Genomic DNA, 17605 nt, shown 5'->3' with positions numbered 1-17605 from the left:
AGAGGTGTAGGCAAGCTTGGTGACCAGCTCATGTTAAAAAGAAACAAATTAGAATGCCTGTCTCCCTCAGCTTTCTGGTGCAATTTGAATCCCATAGGCAAAGGCTGTAATTTCTGATTTTGCAAATACCACAAAAATGTTTGTTTGGGGTTTTTAATGTCTGAGTGGTTTCATTTCAGTTTGGGTTTGGTTTTGCTTTATTTTTTTCTGCTTTGAAAGCTTACTATAAACTGGCATGGTGCCTGAAGCTCTGTTAGGATATGGCTTAGCAGTGTTCTGAGTGCTTCTGGGGCAGGTGAGAGGTTTAATGCTGACCAAGGCACTACTCAGCTTCTGTTGCAAATAGTGGAGCAGCATTTGAGGATGCTTCCTCACCCCCTGGCATTCACACGTGGTACCCCAAAACTGGATTATCTGAGCCTTCTCCATATGCTTCAGTTACTCTCATTGCCTTGTGTATCCTTTCTTGGGGTTTTGTCCTCATACAGCTGTATTTGTACTGAAGGGTGACAAGGATGGGCCCATGGTGTGCTGTTCCTTCTCAGTTGCCAGAGTAGTAAATTTTGGCAGGGACAGTAAAGAGGAGGTGGTGACACTAAGGTTTGAAACGAGTCCACTTGGATCTAGAAGGGAGCATCTCACTGTGAAGAAAAGCAGGGACATACTGGAAGGAAGATACTGCAAGTTTTTGTTTTGGTTTGGTTGGTTGGTTTTTTATTATTATTTACTACTGCAGGATTCCCTCAAACTGAAATTTAGGTAATTTTAGAGAATGCATCAATGTTCATTTTCAGCTCTGCACCTGCTAAGTCTCCTTGACAATCAGTATAGCTATAAAATCACATTTTTTTAATTCAAAGAGAATGCTTTTCAGTCTCAAGCTGCATGAGGGTCTCCATCACTAAAGAAAAATAAGTGCTACACCACTGTCAACTGCTCACATAAGTATGGGGGGAGGGATAAATACATTTTTACTTAATTTTTCCAGTTCCCTAAGCATGTTTTATAAGTAGTGATTGGTAATTTTGGAATTAAGAGTGCTGTGATGCAGTCTGAAATAATTATTACTCCCAGAGAAAAAAAAAAATGTTTGATCCTTATGTGCATTTGAGAATTCTCTTGTTATGTATCTTCCAGGAAGCAATTGGTCTTTATTTCTTTTTAATTAAGTGATCCTAGCTTCAGTTCCTTGTACAACATGTCTTTGAAATTAAAACATAGTTGCAACCTTTTTCTTTCCCCCTTAATCTCTACCAAGTAACCCTGTTGCTGTATTGGCACAGTATTTTTAGTCATGCCACATGGGACAAACTGAAAGTTTTGTAGTATTTAGTGTAGTATTCTACTCACAAGAAGTTTACAGTTAGCTTTGGGTGTTTACAAATATATGTTTGTGTCTTCAGGTTTTATTTTTAAACCATGTGCATCAGTCAACAACAGTTTTGCTATCCATCAAGAAAAATACCAATATTTTTGCTGTCTACATAGTTGCCTCTGATCAGGAAATTGTAGTGCAGAAGGGGTGAATTTTAGCAGCTCTGGGTAGAAAGTAGCAAATAAAAATATATAAATCAATAAATCAGTAAAGTTATATCTTTGTCCTTGACAAAAGCAGCTTGGAAATTAAAACAGAGCTTCTTAGCTGGCCCAGGACTCCCTTCTTCTGAAGACAAAACACCGTTTTGTTCTCCCCACTGTGATTCATCAAAGTTTTACTCAAGTGCAGTTTCAAGATTCTTCAAGTTGGTCTTGTTAGATATCTCTAGACTACTAAAGACCTTTCTCTGAGCCCCTGTGAGAATGCTAATTTTATAGGTTATGAAGTCCTACCAGCTTCAAAGCACTTCCACTGAAGCTGATGTTTTTTAAGCCTGCAAGAAGAGTAGCTGATTCTTCTGTACAAAGCAAATAGAAAACTCTGGTGACTTTTCAAAAGTAATAATTTATCCTCTGTTAAAGACACATTGTCCAATAAGTGTTCTTTGTGCCTGAGTTCTTTATTTTTTTCCTGCTGTAGTAGGAACTACTGTAGTGCTGGTAGCAGTAAAAGGGCATTAATCCTGTGGAGGAAAAAACAGTGCAATTTAATCAGTAGGAAAGATATTAAAATCCCTTAGTGCAATATATTTATATATAGCTTCACATAGCTCCAGTGATAAATTTTAGAGTTTCTATGATACCAGGATGAGAATGACAATGCAGAAAATGGTCCTGTCTTGAACTTGGTGTCATTAGCTGAGCAGCACTGGGTGCCTGCAGAGCAGATTGTGAGCAGCTCACTCCTCATCCATGGTGATCTGAAGTGATTAAAGAACAAACAAAACTGATCTCCCATTTCTTAAACTAACTTAGCTTTGATTTTCAGCTCTGTTCCCTGAAGGAAAAAAAAAACCAGATATCAGGATTATTTATTTCCTCTGGCATTGAGTTTCTCATTGAATCAGAACAGCTTGAGCTGTAATCATGACAGTGTTTTATCAGTGTTACCAATTTTATAGACTCAAAAAGTGGAATAGAAAAAGGAAATAGAGGAAAATAATTCTAGTTTAGAAGGTAATTTCATTTTTGCAGCACTGCCTCTTTTAAATAACTAATCAAGCTTAATTATCACAACAAAATGAGAAGGTGGCAGCCTGAGACAAGCTACTAAAATTGCTTGGATTTCTGTCTGGTGAAGCTACTTGTCAGGCTCTTTTCAAGGTTTCATGGGTTTTGACAGCTTCATTCAGACTGAAGGGGAGTGTGGTGTTTTCCTTTTACCTCCCTTAGAGAAATACCAGTCTTTGCTGTATAGCTCCTGGTTCTGCCATGACTAAAATCCATCCTGGCTTGCTCGGATAAATTTCCTCTTTCTTCTTCATACATTAGCATTCCCTGAGTATATAACCTGTGAATCTCTGGTGGGAGATTCCTTCTTGTTCTTTCACCATTGTCTCCAGGGTGTATCTGCAGCTTTGCCCTTCATCTCAAACAGAACCCTGCTGAAAAAGCCCACAGCACTTCCCTAGGTGCTTTCCCAGCAGGATGAAGGAAAACAGCTGACCTTTTCCAAGAGCTCCACTACCTCTGCAGCAGCTGTTCCCCTTTGGATAGCCTTGCCAGTGCCACACTGGCATCTGGAGTGGGGAGGCTTGGCAAAAGAAGCAAGAGTGCTGAGGCAAACCACCCGTGCTAGAGCTTGGCAGGGACCAAGGAGGCTGATGCTGAGTAGGTGGTTGTGGCCGTGTTTGCAGGGGGCTGTGTAGATCACCATCTGCTTTGGATTTCATTGAGCATCTCAGGTGTGATTTGGATGCCAAAGCTCTTTCCAAAGCTTCGTGTTGCCAAATAGCTGATGGGGAGAAGAGGGTGCATGGAGAGGAAAGATTAACAGCTCGAGTAGCTTAAGTGGCATGACTACACTCAGTGCCTGTCTTTTTTGAGGATCTAGGGGTGATAATATAGGGGCAGTGGGGCAAGGAGGGGGGAATCTTGCCCCTTGAAAGCCAACAATGGTTTTGGCAGAGCAAAAGATTTGCAGATCCTTTCAAAGGAAAAGGAAGGAGAGCACCAGAGGCAATGCCCCAGCGGGGAGTGCTCCTGATGTTGTGTTTGAGCCAGACCCATGCCTTACCTTATCTTGCATCTCAGCACAAACTACTTGAGGTGAGCTGGATGTGTTCAATGCAAATCTCCATTTTCCCAGTTCTTTAGGTGCTGCTGCAAATGGTCCCCATGTACTTTTTGGCACCCCGAGCAACGGGGCATCTCTTTTCAGCCTAGAGAGCAGGATGACTGATAATACTGTTTTTACCCTGTGTTTTTCTCACTTTACAAACCAGGACCCCCCTCTGCTCCTCGGAGTGCCATCTCAAATGTTAACGAGACTAGTGTCTTTCTGGAATGGAATCCCCCTGCTGATACTGGTGGAAGGAAAGATGTGTCTTACTATATTGCATGCAAGAAGTGCAGCTCACACTCAGGTCTGTGTGAGGCGTGTGGCGGTCATGTCAGGTACCTCCCCCAGCAAAACGGCCTGAAAAACACCTCTGTCATGATGGTGGATCTGCTTGCTCATACAAACTATACCTTTGAAATTGAGGCAGTGAATGGAGTGTCCGACCAGAACCCTGGAGCCCGGCAGTTTGTGTCTGTAAATGTAACCACAAACCAGGCAGGTAAGTGATTCTTCAACCTGGGGAAATGTTTGGGGTGGGTGAAACAGTCAGAACCTGGTGCAGGCTTCCCTTTGAAATGGGTGGAAGTCCCCCCTGTTGAGGACTGGCCCGTGGCCACTTCAAATATAAGAGTTGTGTCTGACAGTTTTTTCATTGCTGCAGTCTTCAATGTGTTTCCTTCTAGTAGGACACAGCTTTAGGATTTGTAGCTTTTTCCTTTTACACTCAGCCACTCAAAGATCCCTCTACTTTGCTTTACGTTGTATCCACCAACTGAACCAGAAAGAAACCAGTTGCCTCTCTTGTTAGAAAAGAGAAATTTCTAGGAGTTCATTTCTATTCCAAATGCCAAGTAAAACATCCTAGCTTTTTAAAGACAATTTGTTCTTAGTGACTTTAGGAAACTTAATCCTTCTTCTGCACTGTGATACCAAAGTGACTGAACTCAGACAGGTGAGATATGGTATCTTGTAACTGCTTCTTCAAAAAGGTAGGTCTGAGGTGTCATTGCATACTGTGCCTTTGGATTTGTATTGCACAGGCAGAGTTCATGTAGACTGGTTTCTTCCTTCATCCAGAGCTCACATCTGTTTGCCCTTCATTTGCCCATCAGTTCAAAATTGCTGTTTTCTTGGACATAGGCAGGGAGTTACCATTATCCCTAGTCACTTGGAATGTGATGGGAGACAAAAATATGATTACATCTCCTTCCAGGCGTGTTACATGGCTTCTGTAAGCTCTGGAGACCTTTATACATCCTTCTTCTCTTGTTCCACATGCTCTGGGTTTTGGGGTCTTCACTTCTGCCTACCTGGCTTGCTTCCTACCATTTAAATCAGTCCATTCTAGTGGCACTTTGCTCCAGAGCCTTTCCAGTAATGTGAACTGGTGACACTTGGGACAATAAGGACTGTGCTACCACATCACTAGAGTGATGTGTCCTTCTCAAGGACAAGGCTTAGCAAGCAAACCCAGTGATGTTGTATGCAGTGTAACAACTAGATGGAGACTGGCAGATCCTCACTGCAGAGCAAGAAAAATGCCATGGATCAGGGCTGCATTTCATTCCTACAATCCAGGTGTAGTGTGCATGGGCTTGGCAGCCAGAGAGAGTGATTGCATTGCAATTCATCAGATACCTGTCCTGGTAATTAGACTGGATTGTTGAAGTGCTGGACAAATCATTCAAATATATCTCCAGAAGAGGAAATAAAAGCATGCTGGGGTTTGCTGCTGATGGATGTGGCAGGAAATCTTCTGGAGGAACATCAGTGGATGGCAGCGTGACGCCTGCTGAAGGCACCTGTTTAACACAGATCAAGGGGCATCACAGTCCTAATGCTCTTTACTATTTTCTTGTTGTGAAAGCTGCTCTGTTGTTGGAAAAAGTATATTTTCCTGTTGATGGGTTTGCATGAGTAATTTCACTGCTGGCACTGTATATTCCCTGACGTGTGGAGTTAAATCCATATAAACCCCAGTAAATGTAGCTGCATGAAAGCAGGTAATACATGCTGATTAGTGCAGATTCTAAGGTTCTGGTTTGGGAGTTATGTCCCAGACTCTCCATAGTTGTAGCAGGATTTATCCACATAGCTGCCTGCCTGTGCATCCTTGCACATTTATCACCTCCAGCCTTGCATTGAAAGGTCCATTAAATGGTAGAACTATGACAAACATGGCTTATGCTAAGGACAAGGTAGGAAGTGTAGCTTCTGGTTCAGTCTCACTACTGAGAGAGCCACAATCAGGGAAGACACTAATGGATCAAGCCGCGAGTGTTTAATTCAGTGTGGTGTTGAAATTGCATCTGTATGCTCTCATGTTGGATTCAACAGGAGGGTGAATCAAACCTCTGTCCAAATCAAGGAGTGGTGTCTGTATTTTGTTGTTCCTCTGGTTTGCCCCACCACTCATTGAGGAGAAAAAAGAGGCTTGTTTGCTGGAGTTGTAGCATCATCTTTCAGAACATCCATGGGTGGTCACTGTCAGAAATAAAGCAGCCACAGAGGGTGGCTTTGTCAAACTACCTGCCAAGCATGGAAAGAGTATATCTGTTTCCTTAAGGTGCCTCTGAAAAAGTTCTTGGAGACAAATAATGGAGGTGTGCAGATGGAGTGCCCATGCCTGTCCATTTCAGGGTTGACATCTCTGAAAAAGTCTCCCCTTCAGCTGCTCTCTCTCAAATAAAAGCAAGCAAGACACATGGGGCTTCAGGGATACTCAGCCCACTCATCTTCCCCCCAAAATTACCACCAAGAGATGCAGCTCTGAGGCCTCACGTTTTCCCTCACACGAGTTTTTGGGTCATATGATTATATTTTCATGAAGGTTCTGTAATGAAGTTGAGTCCTTAAAGGTAGTGACAAAGAGCCAACTGCAGCAGTGGGAAAAATCCTGCTACATGAACTTCTGGCTGCAGAAAATGAAAAAATTGCATGCTGTGAGATAGGTCTGGCTGTTGGAGTTCTGCTGGCAACTATTCACTAACCCAGCACTGCAGAGAAATGCCAGGGTCTGTTTTGTTGGTTTGCCTTTTGTCTGTCTCAAAAAGACCACGCTCATTTCAGGACTGCAGAGAATGTGCAGGCAGCAGGGTGCTGGGCTCACCACCTTTTCTGTGTATGGAAGCTTTTTGCAGCAGAAACTGCCTCTGATTTGAATTCTTGGAGGGATGGCTTCCTGAAAAAAAAAAATAATAATTTTCTCCAAAATAATTTGGCGCCCTCCCTCTCTCCCCATTTTAACATAAGAAGAAAAAGAATGGGCACTGAGTCAGTCTGGCATTTTCAGACTGATACAATTTTCTTCTGAACTTTTGTAATCAGATTTGGAAATAAAGTAAAGAAATAGTAGTGTTTTGTGGACAAGAGGAGGGAAATCAACAGATCTCAGCTGGTAGCCCCAGCTTCTGCTCCCCCAGCTCCTAGGAACCTAATGGTATTTTGATATGGGACCAGTTGATACGGGACTCAGTGACTTCAGGCTGGTACCCTCTGACAATCCCTAAACTTCTGCTGTTTCTGTGGGATTTTGCAGATGTTTTCTGCTGGAAAACATGGATGTAGAAAGGGCAAGCCAAGCCAGGGGAGGCAGAAATTGCACTGGCCTCCATCCTAATTATCCTATAGTTGCTGCAGGCAGAGGACCTTAATCCTTTTGTAGGCATATGGGTTGGTCAAAGCATGGTTCTCTCCCCTATGGGAGAATCCCATCAGTCTCACAGTGCTTTAAAAAGTCTGCCTTGTGCATGTGGAGCCCAGTGAATAATTTATGAATAGGATTACAGGACTGAATTAGCCATCCTTTTCTTCTTCGTGGTCTTGCTCAAATTTTTGTATTTTTGGAACTGCCATCTATTTAGATGGTTTTCAGAGAGCAGTCTCTGTGTGCTGCTAATATTGAAGTTTGCTTTTCAAGTGACAACCATGTGACCTTTTTTCCCTCAGTGATTTCACCCAGCTGGATGATTAGGTAATGCTGTCACTCTAGACAAAGCTGTGCATCTCCCTTGTGGTCTTGTGTCTCACCTGCTCTGTATACAGAAAGCACCTACCATGACATCTTGGGCAGGGAGTGTGTCTCATAATGGGTCTGCAGAGAGCAAGCAGTGGTGATTTATGGTTGCCTGAGGCCAAACCAAGGATAAAAGCTGAATCCTGTGGTGCAGCAACTCTATTTAAGCAAAGGTGTTGAAGGACAGGACCTGGCAACCTGTACTGCTGCCTGGGAGGCATATCTAGATTCTTGATTTGCCAAAAAAATACCAAAACACTGGATGCTTGGAGCAGTTGGACCCTGCTTCTCTTACTGTGCAGGCTGGGATGCTGCAGTGGTGGGGAGCAAACAAGAAGGTGTTTTCCTTAGCACTTGGGATGTACCAGTCTTTAAAAGAAGCCAAAAGGTGGTTTGGAAAGGGAAACCTACAACACAGAGCTTATTGCAGTCTCATGTCAGCAGCTGCATGCTCTTGAAACTGAGGAGTACAGCCCTGCATAGTATGGGAAGAAAATGTCAGAAAATTAGGTTGAGAAGATGGCTGTCCTTGGGAATCATAGAATCCTAGAATTGGCTGGGTTGGAAGGGACCTCAGAGATATTCAAGTCCAACCCTTGATCCACTACTGCTGCAGTTACCAGACCATGGCACTGAGTGCAATGAATGAACAGGTTCGAGTCCTGTAAGGTTCAGGGTCTGATTCTTCCAGCTTTTGAATCTCACAGACTTGTTTGGTTTGGCTTGGGGAAGGGCACAGTTTGCCTTTTTTCATTAGGAGTAACAAAACACTTCCAAGAGGATTCCTCAATAGATGCAGCATGTTGCATTAAACTCACATGAGAAGCAAGACTGGTTTTACAACTCTACTTTTCAACCAGAACTGCTGACATAGGGCCTGCAAAAGCTTTAGCAGATCATTATATTTCAAAAACTTCATTTCCCCAGGCAGAGGAGTTCCATCCAGTTCCAACCCCCCACTAGATCAGGTTGCTCAGAGCCCTCTCCAGCCTGGCCTTAAAAACTTCCAGGGATGGGGCTTCCACCACCTCTCTGGGCAAACTGTGCCAGTGTCTCACCACCCTCATGGTGAAGAACTTCCTAACTTCCAATCTAAATCCCCTCTCTGCTAGTTTCAATCCATTCTCCCATGTCCTATCACTCCCTGACATCCTAAAAAGTCCCTCCCCAGCTTTCCTGTAGCCCCTTCAGATACTGGAAGGCCACAATAAGGTCTCCTCAGAGCCTTCTCCTCTCCAGACTGAACAACCCCAACTCTCTCAGTGTCTTCACAGCAGAGGTGCTCCAGCCCTCTGAGCATCCTCATGGCCCTTCTCTGGACACACTCCAGCACATCCATGGCTTTCCGATAATAGGGGCTCCAGAACTGGACACAGGACTCCAGGTGGGGTCTCACAAGAGCAGAGGGGGAGAATCCCCTCCCTCGACCTGCTGGCCACACTTCTCCTGATGCAGCCAAGGATCTGACTGGCTTTCTGGGCTGAAAAATGCTGATGCTTCTTTAGAAAGCTCTCCAACCTCTAGGCACAACCTCTTTGCACTTTATAGCCTTTAATGGATTTTTCTCCCATGAATTTGTTTAATCATTTTATGAAGTCTGAAAAGATTTTAGCAGCTGCAGGCAATCCTCTATGAATTCAGCATGTCTGATAGTTTAAGCTGTGCTTTAAATTCATGTTTGTCAGAGCTGAGCTAGTAATGGCATAGAGGGTTTAAGGCTTGCAGCTGCCCATCTATTTGAAAAGCAGTGTCATTTAGAGATGCTGTACTAGCTTCCAGTGCATTAACACAGGTATTGCAGCATTTGACAATGTACACTTCAAAGTAAATTGTAATCTCCCACACCAGGATGGGTGAATACAGGGGTATTTTAACAAGCAGAGGTAAATTAGTAGTCTCTCAAAGACTGTGGTCTCCATTTAAGCCTCTGTGCACCCTGCCCAGTGTGATCGAGACTGCTCCTTGTGGCATCATCATCCTTCTACTGGCTGTGAACCCTTCATGTCCAGGGAGATCTGGAAATGTCTCTCAAATAGTGAGGACTCAGGCAGGAAGAGAGAATAATTTCATTTGTAAAGGCCTGTGAATGTGCTGTTAATCCACTTCAAGAGGTGTTTTGCTTTGGTTTTGAAGTATCGTCACATAACTGGAGGTAGTTAAAAACATGTTAGCAGCACAAAGTAAAACCTGAAACCTTGTATGGCAGAAAAGGTCTATGGTTTGTATTTCTTTTGTGCTGGTGGCATTTACTCTGAGTGCAAAATCTTCATCTACTCTCCTGTACCAGAGCTGTGAGTTCAGCCCAGCCCCAGTGGCTGGGTGTCTGCTGCCAAATGAGCTATGGGTCAGTGGAATATTACACAGTTTTATTTACAGCTTCCCAGTTGGTAATTGCTACTCTTCCCTATTTTGTTACCAGTCTTTTTGTTATACTCAGATTATTAGAAACTCATGTTTGAATATTGAAAGAATTATTTTAGAATATGAAAATATATTGCCAAAATTACAGTGCTTGTAGTCAGATGTAATATTCAATCTTGAAGTATGTGAGGCAATATATTATTAATATACAAGGACACTAAAAGATTAAATAAAAGCAATTTTCCTGCATCTAAAGACATACCTTTCAATTGTGAAACTAAATTAAGACATCTTATATAGAGATGAAAATAAAACCAGTAAGAAAGTCCCCATCCAATATCCTCTTGAAAAATGAAAGAGGCTGGAATTCCCATGACAAGATTCAAACAATGACATCTATTGCATGTTGTGCATTAGGGTGCAGGTTTTACCACCTCCCAGAGGCAGTGAGACAAATAACTTTATGGTGAAGTGATTATATCCTTCAAAGTAAGCTACTTGTGAGGCAGTAGCAAGAGATACAAGAAGCAAATGCCAGATTTTGTCTGGGGAAAATTTGTGTGTGGGCTGCACTCAGATGGTTCAATGCAGCTCATGGCAAGAGAGCAAGAACTGCCCAAATACCCCACCTGAGGTGCTGCAGTCAGCAGGCCTGGCAGAAATTCCTCCATAATCCTAGAGCCACTGGGATCACTGCTTGGGTTAAAGTAGTGGAGGATGAGCAGCACCAGTTTGGATTTTTAGAAATTTATGACCAGCAAATATTGATTTTTTTTTCCAAAAAGCAGAGGAGAGCTGGCTGTGCTGTGGTCAGGTGTGGTAAGAGCTTCACAGTGTCAGAGCTGTAAGAAATCTGTGGTTTTGAAGAGCATCACTGGTGTTACATCACCAGAGTGATTGTGCTGGTTTAAAATATTATTTCCCATTTTGCTGGCATATTTTTCAAGAATTGCCAAGTAATCTTATATTAATATCATTGTAATCACCTTCAAACACAGTCTCTGGAGCCAAGGAGTTCTCTTTGTATAGGGCTTAGCATACTGTTTGGCAGGGAGCAAAAGTAAAGCATCTAAAATGGTTTCATTGCCCAGATGACAACAATGTATAGATTTATTTTTTCCCATGAATGCAGCTTCTGAATTTTACTGCTAATAAAATCCTATTCAGCTTTAGTCTCAGTCTGCAAACTGGCTGATATTTTATCAGATTTTACCATTAAAGTTGGTTCTATATTTTTAATAGTCTGCATAGATGATACTTCTGAAAGTGCTGTTAAGACACCAGGGACTTGAAAAGAGCCAAAAAAGAAGGTAGAAATATGTCTAGTGCTGATAAATAGACATTTAATAAATACTCCACTTGTTCTCTGCCTGCAGCTTCTTTACCATAAAGAATAAGCTCTTTATAGTAATCTCCCTCAAAAATTAAATGTAAAGGTGGAGGAGGCAGAGCAGTTTGCAACATCTGAGTTTCAGTAATTGTGCATTGAGTGAACTGTGCTGCAGAAAACCACTTCTCAGGGTAGTGAATTTGAATGAGCATGAAGGTTTAAGGATGCACATGGCAGCATGTAGGCATTTGTATGTGTATGGACATGAAGAACATAACACTGAGCAGACCATGGAGTTTGCCCAACCTTTTTTTACATGGGATTTGTGACAGCTTTGTAAAGCTCACATGGTTCAGATGCCCTTGAACCAAATGACATTCTAGCCAAGCCCACACACAGCGTGGCTGGCTGTGCTCTAAGCCCCCCTGATGGTTTGCTGGCTCTGTTTTCTCCCAGCCTGCTTGCTTTGAGCCCAGCCTCTCCCTAATAAACAGTTTGCAGTTTACCTATTTATTTCTTCATTTGCCCAGCTTTTTCCCCTTGGTTGCTGGTTCACCTGGTGTCTGTGCCCCTCAAGCTTCCTCAACTTGGGGAGGATTTTGCTGCATCCCAACTGAGCTCCAGCTAGCAATGTGTGTGAGTTACAGCTTCCCAGCTGGTATTTTACAGTAGCAGACTGAAATGTTTTTCTCCCCTGGATTGCTTGTTACTGGAGAGGCATATTTCTGTGAGGCTTGGAAGGGTTTTCTCCATTTATTACTGTGGCTGCTATCACAGGGCACTTCAGCAGCAAACCCCTTGCTGGTTCCTCGAAAGGCATCTGAAGTGCTGCTTTTGGCACTTATTTCTTGCAAAGGGTTAACGAAATAGCAGAAATAAGGCTGGATGCTGCTTTATCCCAGCTTATTGCCTCTCCTCTTCTTGCTCTGAGGGCCAGGAGGTGGGGGTGGACTGCACTGGCCAGAACTTTACCTGGAGAGCAATAAAACCCAGCAATAAACCATATTTCTTCCACAGCAGCTGACCCAAGGTTCAGCTACATGCAAATATTACAGAAAGTGCAAGAGTTGGAAAGCTGTAATTAAAACACTTCAGATATGCACATTTGCTGGCATGGTGGATGCTCTTTTGCATCCTCCCAGTCCTGAAGGAGTAGTCCTGATCAAAGCAAGTAGCTAATAGAATTTCCAGCTAGATCAGTACAATAGAAATCACCAGAAGGAAAGTGTTATATTATTCATGTATTTTCCTGCTTCTTCAGACTTGATAAATTTTAAGAATACAAGGTTTGATCAAAAGGCTCTGGATGAATCAATGCAGGACACCCACAGGGTATGGCAGTGCTGGGAGTTTTTCTGCTGCAATGAAGGAAGCCAAGGCAATGCATGGCTCTTTGCTGAGAGGTCCTGAGTGCACTGGGCTGATCCTGGAAGCACTTTGGCTTGGCCAAGCCTTGGAGAGAATGCTGCTTCGTTGAAATTGATGGGAAAATTTGCAAACTGCTACATATTTGGCAAAATCCACCCTTGTCAGTTCTGACCAGGGGTGGTATGACCAAGTCAGCTAGTAGAAGGGGCATTTTTGTTCCTGACCTCTTAGCTCTGCAGGGCCTTTGACAGAAGCAAAGATGCCTCAAAACCAGATTTGCAGAGTTAGGTGGCAAATGCCAGTGGAGTGAAGCAGCACCTGCTTTCTGCCTTCCCAGGAATACATATCTCAATTGCCCACCAGGCTTCTGCATCCTGCTGCACAAAACTTCATCCTCTTTGTTCCGTGCCCCTTAGTGAGATGAAAAGAAGCAATGTTGAATTAGCAAATCTGAAAAGCAGAAAACTGGGCTTGTCCTCCTTCCTTCATTTTGCAGGAATTTACAGGACCCTGTGTGCAACCTGCCTCAGTCCAAGGAGAGAAAGTGGTGCTCAGTTAAATAGATGATTACTTGCATTATTTCCTGAGTTGTCTCTCCCACAGTTCAGCATTAGTGTGGCTTATTACCAGGGACTGATCTGCACTGCACTGTTACAATCTCTGGGGCTCTGCCATCCCCTCAATGGGTTCTGGCCTTGGATCATTAAGCTGTGGAGCTTTGTGGTTCTGCCTTGTTCTCCTGAGGAGTGGTACCAAGGTTGTGAAATCACTTGTTGACCTTGCTGGAGACTGATGGTGTGAGCCTGTAAGTACCTAGTCATGCAAGAACAGTTTCCACAGAGAGGTGCTCTCACCCAGTTCACTAAACTTGAAGACTGTCACTGCAGAGATGACTGGGTTATTTAATTTATTTATTGTACATCTCCCTCTACCAGGTGCAACTGGGTCCCTGCAGGGAGATAGAGAGGAGCTGGAGGATGACTGGGCAAGGATGCACATGAAGGCACAGCCCCATCTCTGTCATTTCCAGAATTGCAGACAGTAACTAGCAAAGGTAGTGTGGGTGTGCATGAAGGACAAAACACCTTCTGCTTTCTGCAGAGGTTTTGCACCAAACCCCCTGCTACGTGTTGGCTGCATCTTCCAGGGGGACTTATGCCAGAGTAAAATAGGCATGCAGAGATGTATGTGTTATTTGCAACCCCTGCAGGACATCTCTGCAAAACTGGCATCTTTAAACTCTGGCATCTTTATTGCCATAAAGGCAGTTGGTAAATGTTGCTTGTTCTCTAATAATACAGACTCTTGATTGTGCTCTAACAATCATTCCTCACACTGTGGCCTCACACTGTTCCTGTATCTTCTGATGTTAGTTAACAGGTTATGACTGCTACTTTAAACTTCAGCTTGTACAGTGTCCAGTTCTTCATTTACGACATTCATTTTGTAAATGAATGCAGTAAATAAATATAAGTTGGCTCAGCTTTCTTGTGTCCTGATCTGATGGATGCAGATGGATGCAGTATTGTTGGAAGGAGTGCCTGATGTCAGTAAATTGATATTTCTTTGGTTACAACTTCTGCACTGCTTTTCATCAGGGAGGTTTTTCAGGCATCTCATTTGTTGTTGGGGAAACTGAGGCATGGAAGTGCAATGTGACTCCTTACTGCTCCTCTGCCACTGCTGAGCCCTTCCTGTATGGCTGGAGCCCTGAGCTGCAGCTGAAATGTTTCCTAACCTATTTGCCAAACTGACTTCAGGAAAAAAGAGGCTTGTCAGACTTCACCAGAGATGGGTTGACAGGTGCATTGTTGGGTTGTGAGTTTCTTGAGTTGGTTTTTTTCCGAATTGGTTTCAGTGTTACTGTGGTTTAAGTTTCACTGCAGCATGAAAGGTAGAAATGTCAGTCAATAGTATTTTAATCCAAAGTATTTATTGAGCTAAAGAATGCTGCACAGCTTGGGGAAAAGTTTGACGTGGGGTCTGTTTGCTCTCAAATCTTAATTACAATGGTGGCAGTTCCCTTCTTTCCTTTTTTACACCATCAGCTATGAGAAACAAACTTTGATCCAAGTTCAGCTGAGTGCAAGCTATTGCCTTGGTTGGTGAGCTGTGCTTTGTCTGCTTAAAAATATTGCTGTTAATAATGTGATGTTGTCCATTCCAAGTGGTTACAAATTCCACTGCCCAGGAGATTAAATGTAACTAAAAACCTAATTCTTCGACTTTCTATCCAGTAGGAGAGCAACTGCCATCTCTTCAGTAAATATATTTGGCTTTATTTGGCCTCTGGTAGTAGTAGTATTCAGATTGGCTTGGCAACTATTCACTAATGAGGGTCCAAAAAAAGCACTTAATAAAATCCAGCAGTAATGGAGTGCTAAAAACACTGATGCTGTTCATCTTCTGAGAGCTCTGCAAAGATTTCAGCAGCAGCTCCAAGATTCTCTGCCTGTCTTACAGTTCGAACCCAGATCATGAATCAGCATCTTCCAGGGGCTGCTAAGAGAGATGTGCCCCAGGCAGGGGCATCACAGCAAGGGCTGTGTCAGGCTCTCCTGCCCTCTGATGCTGCAGTCCAGGGTCACTTAGCCCTCTGCTCCCCACTCCCCGTGGCTGAACTCTGCACAGATGCCCAAGGGGCTTGGTGGGGGGGTATTCAAATCTCTGAATTATGGGGTTGTCAGACCTCCCACCTCCACTTCTCCTCCTCCAGCTCCTCTGCCTCATAGAGGGAGTGATGGACTTGTGAGATGGGACACATATGTGGCTCCTAGGCCATTGAACCCAGGAGGCTCTGTGCCCTTTTCCATAGCAGGAGTGATTCAGTGCCACACAGAAGGTTTTTTTTTTCACACCCAGACATGAATACACTTTCCAGTTTGCAGAAAATAATCCCTCTGAAAGAAGGGTTAAAAGCAGTCTTCTAATATAAAATGGGAGGAGGCAAGAAAAAGGAAACCTGATGCTGAGTTGTGCCTAAGACTGCTCCAGGTCTTCTCAAAAGCTTTAGGATTTGTTCAGTGATTAGGAGCAGAATAAGTCAGATGAAAGGAAAGGAGCTGGTGACAGGGTAGCACATGTGTGAGAGAGGGATGGAGTGGCAGAAGGAAAGCACAAAATGTAGATGACTGTGCTTAAAGGTAGGAAGAGTGACTTCCCCATCTTGGGCAGGGTTTGTGAGAAGACAGATGAGTCTGTAAATCAGGGGTTGATGAAGTCTTCTTGAAGATGGTAGAATTTACTTGAAAGAAAGAAGGTGCACTCCCCAGCAGTATTTCTGAGAGATTTAATTACATTTCACAGACTGAGTTGCAATTAGAAGGGAAGGGGGGAAAAAAAAGAGGAAAGAAAAGATGTACAGCATACGCTAAGAGCACAGTGATAAATGTATGGCTGAGGATGATGGTAAGCAAGATAGCTGTACATCATGGCATCATTTACACACTTCTATTTTTAGGTGTTTATTCCAGCCTCCATGACAAGCAAAATGCTCATAAAAGGGTCAAACACAGGCCTCCATTCCTCATCTTCCAAGATGGAAGGCAAAGATCATTTGCAATTGCTGCAGTACAAGGCTATTACTTTTTTTTTTTTTTTTTTTTTTTTTGCCAAATCATTAACTGTGTCATAAAACAGCACTCCAGAAAAGGCAGAGACATATCACAACATTTATCTCTGTGCTGGTGTGAACACTGGAGAAATATTGCCATCATTAGTGCATCCTTTCACATTGTGTTTAATGCTGTGGGTTCCAGCTCTTAAAATCACAGAATTGTTTGGATTGAATTTGCATTATCCTTGTTATAATCTCACCTAACTGGCTTCTCACCCAGGTGAGCATTGTGTCTGTTTATTTTAATATCAGGAGATAACACTGAAAGGGAAGGTGTATAAATTGCTTAGCAGAAGCTTAATTCTCTTCCCACTGTACTCAACCAGGGACTTCGTAATTTAATTCACTGCAAGGCCAGTATCTCTGCACCTGAATGGTTTTGGCACTACCCTCTCATTACATCCTTCTCATGTGCCTCAGAATACAGATTTTTCTGTACTCTTTACTTGTGGTGTAAGGTATTTGCCAATATCTCCACAAGAGATACAGGTAAGAGATGTGGTTTGTCTCATGGCATCAGTGGGGAATATCTCACATCCTATGGTATTGCTAATTAAAGTAAAGGTAAGTCTGCAAACATTCATGGCAAACACTGACATTCTGGCTGGAGGAAGCAGGAATTAAGGAGTGAGTTTGCTTTCATTTCAGCTAACATCATCCCTCCCACTGATTAATAAAAGGGCTAAAATACATTCCTTAATAGCAGTGAAATGGCTGCAGTGAAACCCCAGCAATGCTTCAGCAAATGGGAACTTTTTGTCTTCTGTAATTCCATGATCACACTTGGAAAGTTAAAACAGATTAAAGGAGAAAACTCCCATTTCTTTAGTGATGTCTGTCATGGTTTAATGCTGGGCTGGCAATTAACTGAGGGACATATGCTATTAGTTCCCCTCCCCTCCCTGATAAAGGAAGGAGAGAGAATAAGGGAGAGACACTTATGGGTTGGAAACTAAACTACACAGCTTTAATGAAACAGTAATGATGAAAAGGAAAAAAATTATTAAGTATATACAATTATACAGAAAAATGATGCCACGTTCCTCCCCCCACATCCCCAGTAACTCTCACATCACCACTGAGGCTGCAGGGCAGCCCTGTTAAGGTCCAGGCTGGATTCCTGGAGTCAGCAGCAGTTGGGAGCTGGAGGCAGGCACACACAGATATGGGCTGGAATGGATCAGAACAGGGAGAGGAAGGGATGGAATCCTCCCGGGATGCTGAAGCAAACAGGGACAGGAGAAGAAGGGTGAAGAG

General features: G+C 43.1%; 1 protein-coding gene across 2 annotated transcripts in view; it reads left to right on the top strand.

Moving 5' to 3' along the window:
- The window catches only part of EPHA5 (EPH receptor A5), a 169481-nt gene that overhangs the window by 88296 nt on the left and 63580 nt on the right, over positions 1-17605 (top strand). For both annotated transcript variants that reach the window (XM_030449734.1, XM_030449733.1), the window contains exon 5: positions 3822-4157. In XM_030449734.1, the coding sequence (XP_030305594.1) occupies positions 3822-4157 (336 nt within the window). The remainder of the gene's footprint in view (positions 1-3821; positions 4158-17605) is intronic.

The sequence above is a fragment of the Calypte anna genome, chromosome 4A (assembly GCF_003957555.1).
Source record: "Calypte anna isolate BGI_N300 chromosome 4A, bCalAnn1_v1.p, whole genome shotgun sequence".
Taxonomy (NCBI): Eukaryota; Metazoa; Chordata; class Aves; order Apodiformes; family Trochilidae; genus Calypte; species Calypte anna.
The sequence above is the reverse complement of the archived record's forward strand: the minus strand, read 5'-3'. Positions and strand labels throughout refer to the sequence as shown.